Here is a 20407-nt window from a genome sequence, read left to right on the forward strand (position 1 = left end):
GGTCTTGGTGCTGTTACAATATCCTTCTATTCTCATTTCACTTAATCCCTCGCTGGGGCAGTGGGTTCAGAGGTTAATACAGCCTTCTATTTGACTCCGTTCCAGTACACTGGACCTAATTCGTATGCAGGCTTCGTCTGTGTCCTAAGTCTTGACTAGCTCTCAGTTACTGTTCATAGGAACACTGTTAAAAGAGAAGAAGATGGCGCTGTGACTTCCTTTTCTCTCATGATTTCCAGAGCCAGAGTTTAAAAATTTCCGCTATTTTGTCCTTGTCATGCAGCCAAGGGTGTAATATGGCTCTTTGTCCTTTAAATCCACTAATATGAAATGATTTATTATCCTTTCTTTTTTTTTCTTTTTGGTGACAGCAGGCTTGGTGTTATGTCATGGAAGGAGGTGCTGCTATCTTGTTTTTCCTGTTTTTTGGCAATGCCATCTTTAGCTTGTTCTGTCCTGTAATCTCTCCAACTACCAAAATATTGCGGTGCACAGATTATGATCAGATGGAATCTTTGTACGTTCTAGTCCTATCCTAATACTAGTTAAAGGGTATGAAACTAGATCAGAACTATTCAGTGTGGACTGTTCTGCTGTTTGTGTCTTCACTGTGTACCAGGCAGCCTGTCTTATGTGAATGGTTTAGTAAAGAGTTATATAAAATCACTGTTGCAGCTATTTCTTCTTGCCATCACATATGCTGAAGCTTATAGTCTTCATGGTGACGATGCTTTTTACTCTGAAGCCCATTAAATTTCTTGGTTCAGAAACCATAAACTTAGTGAGGATTTGAAGCTGGGCAGCAATAATAGGTAGATGAATCTTTTTTTTGTGAAAGAGAAGTAGCATCTTGTCACATTTGGGGGGGGAGAGGAACACGTGACCAGTAAGGACAGTTAAGACCTTAAAAATATCATGGCTCTAGGACTGCGTAAAGCATGCATAGCGTTTTAACTTTAAGATGAATCAGAAACTGGGTGTGTGTTAGATATTTATTGAAGGGGCAGTATATTCAGTTTAACAACTGTTAAGTTGTAAACAGGATATTGAATCATGCAATATATGATTATTTATTTTTCTGAAATACAACGAGCAGTGACAGGCTAAGGGACTCTTAATTACCAGTCTGGTTCTGATTAACTTATATAACTTTGGTACCATGCTGTGTGTGCTGGGTTAACCAGTGTTTTAGTGCAAGATCGTGATTTCCTAACCATAGGCGTTCAAAGTTGTCAAGTGGCTTTGTTGACTAATTAATTTTGAACTAAAAGCTTCTAATTGCAGGATTTAAACTAGACAGCATAAGCTTCTCAGGAAGCTTTTCACCTCCATAAAGAGATCATTTTAAAAGTAGGTATCGGGGGGGGGAGAAAAAAAGAAAAGTATTTTGTACAAGATCTTTCAACAAACAATTATCTTTGGACATTTATACGTGAGCAATATTTACTCAATATTTGCAAGATAGTGGCAAGTAATGTGCATAGAAACCCTGCTCAGTTTAGATGTAGTAAAGAACCTAGACAACTTGAGAGCTGGAGTAATGCTGGAAAATCGTAACGCCAGCAGTAGCAGATGCTTCAGAGTTTTGGGAAATCCTATAATGAAACAGTAGGAAGTAATATCCTTATAAAGAATGGCTTCCTTATCCTGGGCAATTAGTTTCATAGCAGAAGAGTCCACACTGCATGCTGTCTGCTCTCTTCCTTCAGATTTTTTATGATGTACCTTGCAGAATGGTTACTGGACAGGGAGCGTGTGTGCACAGAGTATGTAACACCTTTGTTCTTAAATTAATTTCTGTGCACATGAGTATGGACCTAAATGTGGGAAGAAAGGACTTGCAATCTGAGTGAACAAGTGATCACCTGAGTTGTCGATGATTGTATGCTGAGGCTGAGCAACTGTGCAGGCAGCAAGTAGGAGTCTCTGTGTTTGCACTGTGTGCCTCCGAATCAGAGGCCAGTTTGTTCTTTTGCTTAGTTGGTTTCACCAAATAGCATTTAATACTTTGACCTGACTGCTAGCTCGCCTAAATTATATTACCATCTCAGATTCTCAGTTACTGGGTAAAGAAATGAGGTATAGTCCATAAAGACCAACCTGATGAACTGCCAGCAGTGTACTCCGCAGCTCTAAGTAGAGAAGTCAAGTCTTTTATTTTTCTTGAACAGCAGTTAAGTGCCTTCAATAAATAGCAGTTAGGTGGATCTTTCTCTGGAATACTAGTCACTTAGAGAGGAACTTCCTGTGAAGTCTTTTAAGTATAAATAGATGATGAATGCCATTGAAATGCTTCTCCAGAAATGGTTCTACCTTTTAAGACTGGTACTAATAGTATCATACATGTAGAATGAAGAGCTTGTTTCTGGATAGAGGAATGTCTGTTTCAACAATTGCAGCCCATCTGCTGGTAACAAATCTACTTTTAAAATGCTTACAGAACCTTACTCTAAAGCTGTCTTGGTCAAAACCATTAATAAGCTTTGCAGACTCTCTAATAGGGCCTTCAGGTAGCAGCTGATGCCTTCAAAAAATAGGCCAATGTTCCTCTCCCTTTAAGACTCCATTTGTCCTTCAGAGCTTTTCTCCTGTCCTGCAGCAGAAACCTGAACAAAAGGGCATATAAGATGTATAATTTTGGTGCCTCATGATATATATATGTGTGTCTGTGCATGTATTTCTCTCTCTAAGAATTTTGCATACTACGTTTTACTTTTCCAAGAGCAAAATGTCTTTTCTGGTGTAGAAGAGTGAAGAAAATGCTGTGCTCTTTAGAGAAGGTTTGATATTTGTTATTCTTCTTGAACTAGTGTTTTCTTCTGCTTACGGATAGATAGGACAAGGGTCTCTCAGCTTGTGCTTTGGTCTGAAAGTGCAGATCTGCTTGTGAATATGCTTTTTGACAGATGAAATGTCTGTTTATGTTCTGTCTTGTCTGTTTTCCAGGGCAGAAATTCAGACTTTCACAATGAGAATTAGTCATTTCTTGTGTGAGTAATAGCTTTATTCCCAGACAGGTGAGTTCACAGATAACAGATATCTGTAATCCTATCTAGCAGCAGAACTCGTGATGTTGTACTCTTTATATCATATCTGCCTGCAGCCCTCCACCCCCCAAATAAACTGCAAAAGCATAACTATCTGGAAAGGCAGCACAACTTTTTTTTTTTTTTTTTTTTTTTTTTTTTTTTAACTGCCGTAGTTCCTGGGATCCTCTTGTGTTGACTGTGTTTGTAGTGTTTAATGTTTGAATGTGTTCAAACATTAAAAGATGTTTGAATTTCCAAATGATTAGGAATATTACTGTCAATGAGTGAAGAAATGGTGCAATACAGGCCCTCTGGATGCTCTTAGACATGCTAAAGCTTGAGAATATGATCAGTTCTTCCCCCAGCTATGAGGATGCCTTGCAAACGTTCCTGAGACTTGTTGGGAACCAAAACATCATTCACAGTTACGGTGCAGGGGAGTATCATTATTCAGGAGAAGGCTCACCTTCATCAGTAATTGCTGAGACTTGGCAACTCTTCCCCAAGAATCAAGGACAAGGAAAATGTGAATGAGAATGTAGATTGACTTAAGACAATAGGAAAGAAAGCCTTTGGACTGTTGTTGTAGAGTGATAAGTTGGAGAGACTAGAGCAATATCAGGAATGTGCTGTTTCCGTCTCGTGTTAGTGGGAATTTAGTTTCTGTTCTGCTTATGATAGGCATTTTCTTATTTTCATAGAAAAAGATATATAAAGTGTAGTTTAGTAGAAGTATTGATAAGGGGGGCAATCCAGACTAGCAGTACTTTGCTAGTTAGCCCTATTTTGAGTTAAATACGTACTTTAAAAATTATTTTGTTTCAGTAGTGTAATTTTTTTGCCTATGTATGCCTAAGGCAAAACAGTACTGGAGAAACTGAATGCAAATAGAAGTCGTTTTCAAACTTACTTATTCTATTATTTTTGCCAGTGTTTTTTTGCTGTTGAATATTGTTTCCTTTCCAGGCAGATGGCAAGTAGCTGTTAGTGTGATTTACATCCCTGGACACTAAAGACCTATCCTGATTGAGCACTCAAGCTAGGTTCTTGCTAGCTGATCTCTTCCTCTTAATGAACACCTAAGGATGCAGCTTTCAAACTATCATTATAAAGTGCAACACAGTTGTTGCAGAGCTGATACATCTGTCAATATGCATATAAGTACCATATGTTAGATTGTTCAAACTGAGGGGAAAAAGTTCTGGTACCAACATACAAGGAACAATTTTTGCTAATATCTTCTTCCAAATTGTCAAGGGCTCAGATATTTGAGACTGAGAAGGACTTTTTTTCTCTTTTTTTCCCAAATTGAGGGGAAAGAAATTCTGAGAAAGTGAACTCTGCACTCCACCCCCAGCAACAGTGAAACAAATCCATTTGTTGAAGGTTTGGATGTGAGTGTATAAATTTAAAATTTGATTGTGAAATAACCCATAGTGGGGTCAGTCTTAATACTTGTTAAGAGCTTATTGACTTTAACAGTCATTTACAAATATGCTGTGATCTTACCTCTTTCTTACAAGGATTGATATTAAAATTGATATTTCAATATTCTAGCATATTAGTGTAATTATATTTTTAGACTTCTCTAAAACTCAGCAATTTCTGAGTGAAAAAAAATGTACTGCTTTCTGAAGCTAACTTTACTTTTTTTTTTTTTTTTTTTTTTTTTTTTAGTGCTACATTCAAGAAATCTGAAGACTTTGAGTCTCTTGGCATATCATGCTTAGGTCCTTGTTGATCCAGTTGTGCTGACTTCATTTGCTGTGGTTATTACCTTACTGCAAAGAGCTGTTCTACTGAGAAAGAGGTATTTATCAAGCAAAGTAGCATTCCCCATTACTAAGAATGGAAAGACTCTTATCTAGCAGGTTGTGAGCCCACCAGTACTAAAGAATTTATCTAATGTAGTAAAATGGATATCATTTCATTACCACAGGAGAGAGTTTTATTTTTAAAAAGGCATGCTAGAATAAGTCTGTCTATTAGGATATCTGTTTGTTTAGTGATACTGGTTTAATTATACCTGTTAAATTAGTGAAACTTATGCTGTAGAGAGTTAATTAGTTTCTAGTTTGTGGCAATTTATGTCTAGGTGTTAAATATCTGGTCACTATTCTTCTCATACATTGAGGCCTGATTATTAAGGAAATCCTCTTTATTATGATATTAAAAAAACGTGATTCTGTACAGTTCTCACTACTTACTTGCCTTGTTGCACATCGTAGCCTCATCTTACTGGGAGATACCTTTAAAATGCCACAGATCGCAGAAAATAGTATTTTTTGACTTAAAGAACGCTTCCTAGTGACTACATGATGTTTAAATTATGTGCATACCATGGGTTCTGCCCCTCTGACAATAGCTTTCATTCCCTATTAGCAATGCAAAGAGCTGCAAGTGAGTAAGGACTGCCTTCAGTCACAACCTTTGTATGGCATGTAAGGAATGTGTAGCTTTTACATACAGCAATGAAATAACTGCTGGGTGGGCTAAAGCTGGAGGTGCCGGCATAGTCTGTCCTTGCCATGGTGACAATATTCGTCACCAATGTAGGCCTAGCAACAGTTGTGTTGTGTGGTGTGCTTCGTGAAGAGCATGACTGCTGCTGTGCACTAGAGAAGAACAAGATGGAAGGGTGGGCAAGGAAGACCTCTTCATTAAAAAAATTGCTTTGTGATCTCAAGTTCATTTGTCGGAAGTGAAGTGATGTGATATGCAGTTCATCGCTGTCTCATGAAGCTACCTCTTCAATAGTAAGATGTGTTTTGGTGTGTAATTGCTTCATGCCGTTAGAACAGTTTATTTTCTTCTGTTGTATGTGAGTAAGGAGATTATTGGTTCATCTGCAATTGGAAAAGTGTTGTTATTGTCAAGCTGTTTCTGCAGTCCTGAAACTTCTACTTTTCCATTTGTAAGGTTTGTATTAGTCAGAGGTACTACTTAGCAATTAAAATGAAAGTTGCAAGTATGAGAAATACACTAAGCAGACGTGCCTCTCTGAGGTGGAGCTGATCAACAGCAAAATAAGGGAGTTGCCCAAGTATCTTAGGCTGACACTTAAACCAAAAGAGGGATACAAGAGTCATGTCCCGATTTATGTGGATTAAGCTTACTTTGTAGTGATAATTATATAGTATTCTCAATACAATTGTAATATCAGATGTGAAACATCAGCTACCCTGATGTATAAAAGCACATCCTGCAGTGAACTAGAAAACATGACTTTCATGATCATTATTACACATTTTGGACTGGATTTGCTAGTTTGTCTTACATGAAGCCTCAAATAAACAAGTTTATCTGGTTCTGGTGATAGGGAGACAGAGGAGAAAAGGAGGGAGTGTATTGTCAGCAATAACCCCTGCTTATTTTCCATTCTGAGTTCAGTCCAGTGCCAAAAGCTGGTTTCTCTCCACCTTCCAGGAAAGAAAGCAAAAAGCTTCTTGAGTAAAGTAGGCATTGCTTGCCCTGGAGGTACAAGCCAGAATTCTAAATATGTTGCATTCTTCTGTCATCCATACCTTGGAATAGAAGACTGATTTAAGGCATTGGAAGGAAATGCTAATGCTTTATCTATTACAGTGAGTTTGACAGCATCACTGTATGGATCAAATAGAAAGCTCAGCATTGTCTTACAATTTGGGGTGTGTACAGCTTTAGTCTTCATCTGTTCTGTGTTATATCACAAAAGTTGGGTACCGGCTTTATTCTGTGTTCCTTTACTTAGGAGGTTTAAGTGCAAGCAGCAACTATCACTTGAGAAGATGCATTTTTAGAGATATTTGTTTGATGTAACTTGCAGGTTGTCCCTGGAGCATGGGACTATTTTGCTGATTTTTAACACTTTCTGCTTACAGAGCAGGAAGGAGGAGAAATATGAATGAGAGAATCTAGTCTTTTCCATAATTGAAAAAAAAGAAAAGTTTTGTGATAATAATAATGTCTACTGACTTTTCCAAAATAAAAAAGGAAAGAACTAGTGTTTATACTGTTTTACTTACTATTATTATTAGGTAGCTGATTGAATGAAAAGCACCAAGAAAGTGTGTTTGTTCTTGAATCATATGATTCATACAATTTCTGGAAGTGATTTAGATTCTTTTTTTTTTTTAAAAAAAAAAAAGAAGCAGGAGGGGGATAATCCTCTTGGAGCATGTTTAATGTACATCTTGTGGACTTCACTCTGGTTTCTGTCTCCTCATATCTATAAAAGCGAAAAACGTGGACATGGCACAAGGGTGTTTTTCTTTATTCTCAAGAAAATAAATGGGAACATAGTTACTTACTGCGCATTGTTCTGAAGGGCAGGATTCTAAAAAAGTATATAAACACAGTTTGAGTTGATTAGCTTGTATATTTACCCTAATTGCATGCTTGACTTGGATATTTGCAAACAGCATCTTATTTTGTAGACAGTCTATGCAAATTGGGCCTGCAGCTATAGGAAGCCACATTTTTATGTGCACACATCTAAGTATGTACACATTTGAAAATAAGGTCTTAAAGAGCATTAAGCCTCAGACTTTCTATCTTGCTCCAGGGTTCCTTGCTTAGGGATAGTTTCAGCTTGAATATTATTTGGGATGAAACTAATTGATAGATGCATTCCATATATTCTTTGGGAATGTAAGATGTGGGTCATTGTAAATAAGTAGGCTAAGTGCCAGCATTCTGAAATTACAGGGTACTATAATAACTCCAGATGCTTAGGTTCTGAAAGAGGAGAGGCCAGAATTTCAAAACTATTCAAGAATAGCTTAAGTTTAGCTTCACTGGGACTTAAAAAGGTTGAGTGCTTCCAAAAAGCCAGTGTTTTATTTTTTAGGTGGCTAATCATGGCGTTAGAGATCTGAATGTTAAGATCTTCTTTTGGACAGAAATATGCGATAAGGTCTTTTTCATTCTGCTTCCAAACATGGAATCTACTAAGGATGGAATGAGAAAGGCCTATTTGCTTACCTGCTTAAAAAAAAAGAAAAAAAAAGTGCTTTTTCAGAAATTGCCATTTTTTACTTAAGTATACTAACAAAGCAAAAGAGCAATAATGTGCAATATTGGGGGTAGATAGAGCCATTCAACAGTGTTTAATTTGGAACAGATAGGATTTTTTTTTTCTCCCACCATAGAGTTCACTTTGGATTCATATAGAACCTCCTCGCTATCTCTTTCCTAGAAACTCTATTTCCAAATTCTAGAATTCACTACTTACTGCACATCTGACAAACTATGGTGTTTATGACTGGAGCTGTTTCTCCTCATTTCTTGGCAGCATATTGTGATAAGGTTTCAAATAAGCATGAAGTAGCTGCAGGTGTCGTAGTGAACTCATGTTAGAGCAGAGCTTTTGACTTAGAGTTTTGTTCTAAACTTTCAACATGGAGAAGAATGCTGCTGCAGAAAGCAAGAAAAAAAGCAATGGGTGTATTATGTTGAAACAAAAACACAAAGTAGTCAAGTGCTAAGTTGAAGCCATTCAGCCTTCTGACTTTCAGTCTAATGTCTGATATCATAGTCCTTTCTAAACACAATTATAGGACTACTCATTATTTCAGCTGGCAAGAGTTCAACAAAATTTGGAAAAAATAGGCAGTGAAATTTTCCCTAATTCTCAGTTGATATGAGAGATTTTCAGTTTCAAATTTAAGTCTCATAAGGAGAAAGGTTAGTTGTTGGGGGAAAGAAAAGTAATGATAATTTTGAGAATTCAACTTCCTGTGCTGCATACATAAAACCATTCAGAAGCAAAGTGTTTTGATAATGTTGTTGAAGCTTGTAAGAATAAGAAAAAGTGTATATCCCTATAGAAAGCAAATGGGAATTTTGGCCGTATTCATCTAAGAGGCTGTTCCTGTTGTGCTTTTCATCTTGGCATGCACAAAGACAGTGAGGCTGCCAGAATATCCTTGTTGATGCTGCCATAGTAGTTGTGCTTTTAACATGGGTTGTTGGGACAGCTGTCTGGGAGAGGGGAGGTTACTCAGCTTGCTTCACAGGGAAGAGACCGAATTACCCATCCCACTCATCAGGGAGTGTATAAGCTGTCTGCCTTAGAGGGAGGAGCTGGCAGCTGGCCCTCAGGAGGGAGACAGGCTTTTAAAAGGAAGTGTTTGAGATATGGGAGAGGCCTTTGGCCTAAGCAGCGTTGGTTCTTGGAACTGCGCTGCCTGCATGGCTTAGGGCTGAATGGTGTGGAGGGTGAGACATCACACTCGGGGCTTGTTCATACAAATGATTTACACCTGAATTTACTCTCTTGTCCTGAAGCAAAAAAGAGCTGCCTCCGCATAATGCAACTCCTCTCCTGTGGAAATTGGACTCCTGTATGGTCTCGGAGTAAATTTTGTCTCAAAGGAAGTAACTTGAAATTAATACTGATGTGTATGTTTCTCCCACATCAACTATTTCAATACGTACATGGTCTTCCTATACTGTGCGTGTTCTCCACTGTGTGGATGTCGCCTTTTAAATGTTGCTATGTGGCTAGATTCTTGTGTGTTTTTTGGGTGTATGAGGAATCCGTGCCTTTGTAGGTCATGCAGAGCTGGTTCATACAGCCTAGCCCTTTGACATGCTTGCTGATTATGTTTGCATCTGGACTTCTCACTTTGCGAAGTGAGGTGCAGAAACAGGATGCTTCTAGGTTTTTAAGCCTACAAATTCTATCTCCAGTGAACGGACTGTGTGGCTTCCTGTTAAGAGGCTAGTATAGTGCTGCCTCAAGGAAAAAGGGTACAAACTCATCCTTAGAAAGTACACCTTTCCATGTTCTTTAATCTGACCAATTTTATCACAAGATGTTAAAGCAACAGGACACAGGATACCAGCACAACAAAACTTGCTTCCTTAAATGAACAAAGACAGGGAGAGAAGTTGTTGCAAGAAAATGGCCTGATAGGAGCCTAAGAGCACATAGGGAACTCAGCTTGTGTATCTGGATTTCTTTGCCAGTCAGCCTGACACTGTGAAAGACCGAGGGACTGCCAGGAGCATGTTTAGATGTTGGAAGCAGTCTCATAGGTATCATTTATACAAGAAGAAATTTTGTTATTTTTCTTTCAGTTTTGGGTTCTGTCACCTTTCCTGTGATCTATTCGCTCTCTCTCCATGGAGTAGCCTCTCTTTGCCTACTGAGATGAGCTGAAAATGTTCCTGTAATGAAGATAGCTCATCTTTACCTGTCTTCCCTTTCCTGCCTTTGAAGAGATTGTTCTTCTCAGTCTTGTCCTGTTGCCATCAGTCAGCTTCCCTTCTTTCCTACACCTTTTAGCCATACCTTTTTGAAAATACATCTTAAGTGGAGATCCATTTTTGTGTAGAAGTGAACCTTGTAGGCATATATAGCCAAGGACACTGCTTGAGTGTAAGATAAGAAGATAGATGATCCATAGAATTTTCATCTTGTATTCTACAAGAGCTTTGTATGTTTTTCTTGTATATACTTTATGTGGTCATTATGTTGTTATTTATCAAAATGCTTAGGCATTACACAAAAATGGAAAGCTTTATATATAGAAGCTTTACAACTTCAGACTCTGCATTTGCAGAGCACCAGATACTATAGAGGGCTCCCAGAATATAAAGAAATAGCAAGTTTGGAATAACCGCACATTGCAAACCTTATCATTCATACAAATTCCTCCTTTCTCATTGGAAAACAAAAAACAGCAAGAGCATAGAAAATGTGTGCAGTGCCTCAGAGAATTCAAAGTGCAGTTTCACATACACTTTGTTCTTCTTCTGATCATCTCCAGGGTTACAAAAGACCTACAAAAGTAGGTCATTCCAACTTGGAGGGAAGCGGGAACTCCCAACATTATTATCTCTGTGGTACTCAGAAAGAGTAAAGGAAAATAACCATCATAAGTTTTTGCTGTTGTTGTGTTACAGTTGCAAAGTTTAAAGCCCTCGGGAATAATAACAAGTGGACGAAGTCCAGTGAGCTAGGAGCTCAGCGGGGAGGGAGTTTATAAAGTAAAAGAATTTGTTCTAGAGCAGAACTCCAGTGTGGGAGGGCAGCATAGAAGTAGAAGATCTTCTGGAGCGACACAGGCAGAGGCAGGAAGTCCACTGGAATGAAGATGCCCATCGCAAGGGGGCAACTGATGGGAAAGAAATGTGTTTAGAATTTGGCACTGGTACTGGCCGCTTTACTTTAAATTAATGCAGCCTGGCTGTTAACAGGTGGACTGTACAGATGGAGATCTCCGGCCATGCATTGGGCGGCAAATGCTCCCCCCTGCTTGCTTTGGTTAATTCCTCAGTCATAGAGACCTGTTCTCTGTGGAAGCTTCTTTAATCTTCATAATTAATGTGTTGGGCTACTGTTTGCTGTGACAGTCAAGTGCTGCAACTTTGAGCTGGCTTTGAGGAAGGAAAAAAATGCTATCGAAAATCTTTTTTCATACTCTTCTGTCAGAGTCCTGCTGAAATTCCAGCTCATGCCAATTTGTACGTGGAAGTGTTTGTAATGATTGATGTTTTGTTGTATTCTACTTGGGCTTCCAGAAACAATTTGGTATGTATTTTTCTTGTCAAGCAACTGCTGCCTGTAAAACCCAAGGAGATCTTTCAGCTTGCACCACTGGAACTGAGGCCTGCCTAGCTGGATATTCACATACTTCATAATCAAGAAATTTTCTGTGGCAGTCCTGTACTGTTGAGGTAATGTGTCCAAAGATGGAAGAGACATGCTTACGACGTCTGTGGTGGGTGTTAAATAGGTGATAGGCCTGTACCTGCTACAGAACAGTTTGCACTGTATTGTTTAATCACAGCTGAAAGATGTCAGGATTTTGCAGGATGGGGGAATGGGGGAAGAGGGAGTGACAGAGGAGGATTTCTTTTCTTTCTTTTCTTCCCCCTCCAGTCCCCTCTGTAGTGTTCAGCCCACTTTATAAATAATACTTAGCACAAGTAGTTTCCTTCTGAGGAACATATATTTTTAGCCCTTAGAGAAAGATTTTATCTTTTAGTCTAAATAACCCAGTTTGAGTCTAGATTTAGGTACAGATATTTAAGACAATGGTATGAAATCACAAAATTCCCTGGTAAGGACTGTAGAGCAGACACTCTGTGCCAGCTGTATGTAAAATTCAGATTGACTGTGAAGAGGTTTATTCCTGGCTTTCCAGCCATTTACTGCATGTCTGTATTGGTCCCTATTTTTCTGTTTTTAAAGGTATATTCCTTTTTCTGTTTGGAATTTCAGATTTCATCCTTCCTTAAAAATCTTCTCCCTTTCCATTATCAGTTTATCTAGAGACTTTTTAGCATTGATTGGAGAAAATATATCAGGCTTTGTAAATATGCAGAATAACTGAGTGCTAGAAACTGGCAAGATGTGAAGTGAGGAAAAATAACCTATGTCTGTGTCGAAATGCAGCCACTAATATGTAATTTTCAATAGCAGCGTAGTGTAGAATTCTAGCAGACATAAGCTTTGGGTGGTACTTTAATAAGCATCTTCACAAAGTTTATGGTTTTTGGCTAGAAATTATGAGTTATTCAGACTTTTGTGTACTTATGGTAGATGTATATTATTATATAGATTTGAGCCTGGCTTTCTAGAAGTGAAAAACACATTGAAAACTTGAAGCTGCACAGACAACTCAGGGACTAAATATAGCTAGTCAGCCTGTTTTCCATTCAAACTGTCCCTGACTCTGCATCTGGGCCAGGATTATAGGCTCACGGTGATGCTCCAGGTGGTTGATTGCCAGTGGTTAGAGGTTGTGATTTTGCATCTTATGGGAAGGAGGGGATGGAACCTACAGTAACACCATAAGGTCATCTGAAGATACTGGTTTCAGTTACTGATTTCATGACAGTATGCATTGCTTTGTGGAACTGTCAATACATTTTCTGGCAGCAACTTTGGAACCTGTAAGAGTTAACAAACTCATCACTGATGGCATATCTCAGGCTCTTTTTGCAACTCACTGCCTCAAGATTTTGTTTTTATGACCGTGGAAAGGAGCAAAATTGTGAATTGGCATGAATGCTCAAAACAGGAACATTTAGGGTCCATAGAACACTGAAGTAATTAAGCAAACATACAATTAACGTTTGACTTAGTGAGATTACATAGGAATGTGTTCTTCTGCTTTCAAAATTGTTCATATTTTGTTTTTTTTGAACGACTGAACAGCATGTTGTGGTATGGTGAAAAAATGGTTTAACTCTTTGTGAAATGTTAAGTCCTAAACTCTTACCTGGGGAAAGAAACATATATATATATATATATATATATATATATATATATTTTTTTTTTTCCCCCAGGGACATAATACATAAAGCATTGCTAACAGTTTTTGTTCATTTTTTATAGTGTTTATGAAAAAGCTGAACAGAGCAGGTATCTACTGGTTTAGAATTGCAAATTTCTTATTTGCAGGCAGTGCATCTTCTTACTTGTTTATGACATCATACAAATAGTCCTCTGAAAATCTATGAGAAGAAGAGCTACTTTGCCTAATAGCAGCTAGCCTTACTTATATACCTGTCAAAGTAATGTTACCACGTTTATCAATGTAAATCAGCTGAAGCTATTGATCCTTCTTTAAGCTTTTAAAAAGAGCGAAATCTTGCCCATAATGTGTGGATTAAAACCAGCATGTTGCATTTACTGCTTTAGTAGCCTGTAATATAAATGTGAGTTGCAGGGTTTTTTGTGTTCCCCAAAGCTTTTCTTCATAATTGCAGATGTTCTAAGTTCCTTTGTGCCTGTGGTGAATTTTTGCAGCATATATTTCTGCTGCATTCTATTAATGTTAGAGAATTTCTTTGAGACTTGAAAATTGCTTATTACTGTTTATGTTATACATGCAAGGAGAAATTAACTGTCATGTATTCTTAGATCAATTCTGTTTTGTTTTCCAGGTAACATGCATGTGTCACTGGCTGAGGCTCTGGAGGTTCGGGGGGGGCCATTACAAGAAGAGGAAATATGGGCTATTTTGAATCAAAGTGCAGAAAGCCTTCAGGAATTATTCAGAAAAGGTAAGCTTCTTGCTCTAACAAAACTGGAAACATCTTGGTTATGTTTACATGTCATATAAGTTAGCTCACTCATTCCTTGTAGGCTCTAAATGCACATACTGATTTGTTCTAGGTTATCTTTTGAGGTAGACTGATTATCATAACTCCAACCCACAGAATTCTTTCAACCACCTCTTCTTGTTGTATCAGGACAAGTAGGACACTCGTGTGCCTTCAGTCTCATGTAGTGACTAAGTTGCTTTGGTGGGAAGCAACTATAGAAACTTTTCTATAGAAACTTTTTTTTTTCATTTCTGATCAAGATTGACTTAACATTGTAAACATGAAGTTTCCAGCTATTTCAGTCTTACTTTGGAATGCAAATTTATGACTAATTTTGATATCCCATACCAATTTTTTTCTCCTTTGTACTAGTGAGCTCACAATCTGTGCATGATGAGAAGTGTTCTCTAGTATGAAAGCCAAATTGTTGCAATTTAACCAGCTATCCCTCTGCTGCTCCTATTGCAACAAAGGGATAGCATCTTCGCTATGTCTCTCTTTATTGTCTCTCACAGAGAATTAGATGAATGTTTTTTAAAGCAAGTGAAAACCATGGGCTTAGCAGTGCTAGCCTCTATGAATATTTTTTGCTTTATATAAGTACTCCCGATGATTTCAGTAGATATGAGTAAAGATAAAAGCCATGTGCTAGCATTTTGGGGGGGGAAAGTTCCTGAGTCAACGTTCAGAGCCCTAAATATGGATCAAAGGTTACTATCTAGTCACTTTTGTTTTAAAAGTTCATGGAAAAATCTGGAATTTGCAAATTGGAAATATAATTAAAAAATTGTATTTCAAAACAACTTTTAATTTTGTGGTGACAAACAGCAGGTTAGTATTTTAAAAGTATGGAGTAGTATATAACTGACAAAACAGTAACATTGTTATAATAATGGACAATAACAATAACATAGACCCATGGTATTACCTCAGAAATGGCACCATTTTCTTTAAGGCTTTCCTTTCAATTTCAGTTGCATGCCTGTTTGCAGAATCGGAGTGTCTTTAGAGAACATGATTTCAGCTGAGTTAGTATGCTGAGTTTCAGAGGAAAATTTCTCTGTTAACATTCCAAAAATTGTTTTATTTTCTTTATATTTTTCTTTTTAAAAATACCAAAACCACTGCCAGTCCTACCATGATGCAGAATATTGACTGTTTAATACACAATTAGTTTAGCTGCATGACCGCATGTAAAAGATGGATGTTTTAACTGTTGACTAGTTGTGGAGGGTTTTAGCCCTCCACCCAAAACATGGTACATGTGTTCCTGTAGCTTCAAATACGGTCATGCTGTTTCTTTTCTAACATAGAATAGTTTTATAGAGTCGCCTGTGTAATTTTTAAGCCTTTGTTCTTTTCCTTCTTCATTCCTCTGCAAGTCTCTATAGCCATATAAGGTGGTTTGCTAGGGGATTCCTAGCATTTTGGGGCAACACTATGCTGATAAACTATGCCACTCTTATCATACAGGTTTCAAATAAGAAATAAACTGTTAGTTGGAGCAAAAATTGTAGTGAGAGTTCTTGCTAAATACTTTTTCAATACTTTCAATAAGCACTGCAGTGTGCGAATGGACATGGAAGTGTGAGTTTTTAGTGAACTGAAACCACAGGACGTAATTGTCATCTAGAAGTATATTCAGATATTCTATTTATTGCACTAGAAATTATTGAAATAGTAGATTTCTACTGATAACATTGTAACAGAAGAAGCCTGTGCTTTGTTTTCCAGATTGTTCCCGTATGTCTGTTGAAAATGTTGTTAATTTAAGAGCATGAAAACTGACAGTAACTGCATAAAGCAAAGAGAAACTTAATACATGCTATACAAGCACTGTTTTAGCTCTTCATTACTAAATTCAGCCTCTCCTAAAGCTTGTTTTGAGAAAGTAGTTTTGTAGGGCCTCTTGAATTCAGTAGATTACAGCTAGGTTGGGTCCAGGCTGGAGGGTGGAAGAACGTAGTCAAAGAAAAAGATTCTCTGAAGGAAAAGTTACGCACATATGCTGACTAAAGACATATCTTGAATGATTATAGAGTTTTACATTTCAAAATCAACACCTTGAGCTCCATATTGAAATCTATGTGTTGAAAAATCTGTACCATGACTATACAGTAGTGGAACTACTTTTTTTTTTTTTTTTTTTTTTTTAAAAAAAAAAAAAAACTAGACTTAAGATACCATGCCTTATGAGAATGAAGTCTCCACTGAAAATGAGCTTACCATTTCTTAGTCTGAAAGTGATGCAGAAAAGACTTATCATAATTACTATGAAGGCTATATGCAAGCATTGAGAATAAGAAACATGAGCATCTCTCCTTCAGCAGGATGGGTGCACAACGTGAATCTCTGCCGTGGGATTTGATATATGCCTTTCCCAGTCTTGGCTAAGGTTACCTTATAGATTGCAGAAGACTGGTCAAATTTTCTATCAGTGAAGACCAGAACACAGTTGTACATGAAGTCAGTACTAGAAAAATATGCTGTTCAAGATGAAGTTGTTTTATTGAGTTGTTGTTCTGCTAGGTCAGCAAATTATTTTCAGTTGCATGCTATTAATTAACAGGATATAGCCCTGTGGTAAAATGCGCTTTAAGAGACACCCAAATGTAAGCACTTTACTATGTAACAGAGCTCTTTACTGTATAACAGAGGCTGCCAAAGGCAATCTTAATTCCTCCTGGCAAAATTAGGAGAGACGGACAGTCTTTAATGAAGAATTTGGCCTCACTAAAGCTATAGAAACCTTTTGTGGTGTTCTGGAATATCAGTTTCTGTGCTGGCCTGGGAGGATATGTTGCAGAGCTGCAGGAGCAGAGATTCCTCTGGGCTTGCTTCTCTGACTCCATTTCATTCCTTTTTTGTGGAGGACTTGTAGCATATGAGGGACTGCAGAGAAATCTTTTTTTTCTCAGTTAAATTTCAGTCCTAACATACAGCATGAAAGAGCTGTTCAGTGGCAGAGAGTGAGTTTCCAGAGTTTCTCAGAATGGACCAGCCGGTCCTGGATGGAAGGTACCGAGGCAAGTTCTGACCTTCTGAAAGTTCACTATATGCTCAGCTGTGCTCATCTTAAAGATGCTCTTATCTTTCTCTTAAAGATGCTCTTATCTTTCTCTTAGTGTAGCTCTGGAGTCCCCAAATACGTTGTTTCATAACAAAATATGAGTTTGATTACAAAAACGATTCTGGAGTTTTTTTCTATATTAGATTTTTTAAAAATCATGTATAATGGTCTATGATCACCAGTTTTGAAATTAGGAGGATAAAATGTCCATAAAAATTGTTATCACTTAAAATACTATCTATTAGCGACCTTCTTACACCAACTGAGCAATGATCTACACTTAAATGAATTACCAACCCTAGTAACTATTTTTTCTTTTCTTTTTTTTTTTTTTTTTTTTAAATCCTAATGTAATTTTGGTAGTTTGAAGTTGAAGTTCAAACTACTGTTTGAAGTTGAGAATCCTTGCTGTTACTCCATCAACTGAGAAAATGTTCTTCAATTCATTTGTTGCATAAACTAGAGAAACATTTCAAGAAATTATGGAAAAAACAGCCAAGACAAGCTTCTGTTAAAATTTGATGACTTCTTGATTTTTAAAAGTTCTGTGTTTCTTACAGTGAGTCTATATGCTTATCCATGCAAGTACTGAATGGAAGTAGTACAGAATGAAATTCCATGTCTTAATTGTTGATCCCAGCTCACATCATGTCTGAATCAGTGACTGATGCATAAATACGCATGTTTTCGTGCTTATTTGTATTTACAGTTCTGGCAGATGTTGAACTCTTTATAAATTGATTTAGATCATTACAAGGCAATGAAAAGATGAGATAGAAATGTCCAGTTACTAATACTAATTTACAAAATCAACTCAGATAGCTGTCTTGTCAGCATTTCGTAAGCTGTTAAATGGAGGAGAAAAGCAATTCAGTACTCATAGTTGCAGTTCTGACATCAGTTGGAGCAGTGATGTTCAGGTTAATCTGGAGATTTGAAAAGGCCGATACCAGACCTGCCCTCTCTTACATCTGTTTAATTACCTGCAATAACTATTTTGTTGTTCAGAGGGTGTATCAGCTGTTTTAGACATGCTGTATCTTGTATTCAGTAGTCTCTGAGGTCAAAGGAACAAGTCTTTGAAGTGAAGTATCTTGGATGTGAGTGTATGTGTTTAAGGAGTGTGCTGTGCTGTGCTTTCTGCTGCTCAGAAGAATAAACTAGGCATTCCTCTATTTTAGGAAGTTAAGCTAGAGAGGCTAATCAAAACATGAAAGTGGAAAAAACTTTACATGTCACTTAGGCTGTTTCTGTGCTAAAATACGTATTATGGGATTTGGAAATATTTTGACCTTGTGTTTAAAAACAAACAGTGTGTTTGAAGGGAGGGAGAACAGAAGGGGAGAAAGATACTTACAAAAGGCAGGCAGGTTGGGTATAGAAAAAACCACCTTAGAGATTGGATATTTGGACAAATATGTAAATAGGAAACAATTTATGTAAAGAAAAGTGATACAGTCTAAAAGTGCATGTGAAGAAAGACAGTTGTGTTTTGGGGAGACCTGAAAATCTTGTCTAGACTTTTGTACTGTGGCATCTACTTAGCTTGAGTTAATATGAAAAGAAGGCAAAGTGTAAAGTGTTCTGATAGAAATTACTGGTGTTTCCTGGTAATTGTAGAGCTAGCTGGGATTCGGAGAGAGGAGATAAGTGGATTCTTTTGATCGACTAGAAGGAAAACTCAAAAAGAAAACAAAGCTTCCTTTTCTAACCACCCTTTGCTAGCAGATGTTAGATGGTTGTTTTTCCCCTTTACCAATAAATGTTGAAAGTTTTTTTTTAACCTTCTTGTAACATCTCATTTCGTAGTTGCTGAGAGGGAAACAGATGAGTTTCTTGGGCTTTGTTTTGTTTTTATTTCCCTGTTTAAGTGAGGTTCAGTGACTTCTTGCACTCTTTTCTGAGACACGTTACTGGGTGTGATCAGATGTTTGACATTAAGGTGCAGTGTGTTACAGTAATCTGTGGGTATCTTGGGAAGGAATATGGGTGATGCCAGAAATTAATCTTTCTCCCTGTTTCTTGTCCCTGAACTCTGAAGAATTCAGTAAACCTCTGAATATTTCTGCCTATGCTGCTGGTTTCCAGTGGTCTAATACCAAATCGGGGCTCTCTGCTCTTGTCTCAGCCCTTTGTGCCCAGGGGAGGGAATGCAAAGTCTCTGCCAAGCTGCTTCCCCCTGCACACAGAATATGCAGGAACAAGCTGCCTCAAATTAAAGGAGTACGGGAGTTGCGGCATAACTGGTCCCTTGCACTGGCATAATCTTGGCCCGTCAAGAGACGTACTGGGGATCTGACTGCCACGGACTTGGCCTAACATAAAAACCTCAGGTTCATTTGTATTAGGAGAAATGTTACTAATTTCAATGTTGGCTACAGAGCAAGGCAAAGAAAAAGACGAGACTAACCACACACACAACTTGTGTGTTTTTTTTAAAAAAACAAAAAAAGGGTATTTCTTTTGTATCTGGAAAGAGCTAAAACATCTGTCACTTCTCTTGCTAATGGCTGTGGCCTACGTGAGAAGTAGGAGAAAATTTCAATTGAAGGAGCTTGCATTGTGTGTATGGTTTGGGAATTTAGAATTACCAGCCGTCAGTATTGTAAAATGGATCAATTTTGAATTGCTACCTGAACTTACTGTCTAACATTTTGATTTTTATTTTGGTTACCTATATCCCATTAAACCATTTAAAGGACAATTTTAGAAGTGTGTTTGTTTGTATGGCAGACAACATGTAGTGTGAATAATTTTTCAGCTTTTTATTGCACTTAAAACCAGTTCATTCTCTCCTTTTAAATTAGACCATGCTATCTGGCTATTTCTTGGCACTGCTTGATAAACTGTGCTCTCACAAGTGTTTTGTTACCGGGTTGCATAGTTTGTGAGTTAACTTAGAAGGCTGGCAGCTGTAATTCAGCTGAGAGCCTGCTGGATATAAACTTGATTAGGAGCAATACCCTGAATTCCAGTGCTTTTAGAAAGAGGGGTTTGAATCTTTTCCTTTTTTTTTTTTTTTTTTTCCTTTGGGGAGGGGGTGGGGAGTAATTCTCGCCTGTATTTGGGGTGAAAGGGAGGGAGGGAAATTTTACTGCTCTTACAAATTCTTCTGAAAGTATAAAACAAAGATAATATGAATATTGTATCTGTCAATTGGTATCAGTTGTTTTAGTTTGGTCCCGAGCTATTTGATGCATTGTATCTTTGTTTTATTTTTTTTTCCAATGGAATAAATGCATAGGAAGGAGAAAAACAGTACTTA

The 20407-nt window shown here is 37.6% G+C and overlaps 1 protein-coding gene across 4 annotated transcripts in view; it reads left to right on the forward strand.

Annotated features, from left to right (window-relative positions):
* Positions 1-4784: 4784 nt before the first annotated feature.
* The window catches only part of PTPN13 (protein tyrosine phosphatase non-receptor type 13), a 111109-nt gene continuing 95486 nt past the window's right edge, over positions 4785-20407 (forward strand). For all 4 annotated transcript variants that reach the window (XM_062574320.1, XM_062574321.1, XM_062574322.1 and 1 more), the window contains exons 1-2: positions 4785-4839; positions 13911-14030. In XM_062574320.1, coding sequence (XP_062430304.1) covers positions 13916-14030 — 115 coding nt within the window. In that variant the 5' untranslated portion in view covers positions 4785-4839; positions 13911-13915. The remainder of the gene's footprint in view (positions 4840-13910; positions 14031-20407) is intronic.

Source organism: Rhea pennata, chromosome 4 (assembly GCF_028389875.1).
Source record: "Rhea pennata isolate bPtePen1 chromosome 4, bPtePen1.pri, whole genome shotgun sequence".
NCBI lineage: Eukaryota > Metazoa > Chordata > Aves > Rheiformes > Rheidae > Rhea > Rhea pennata.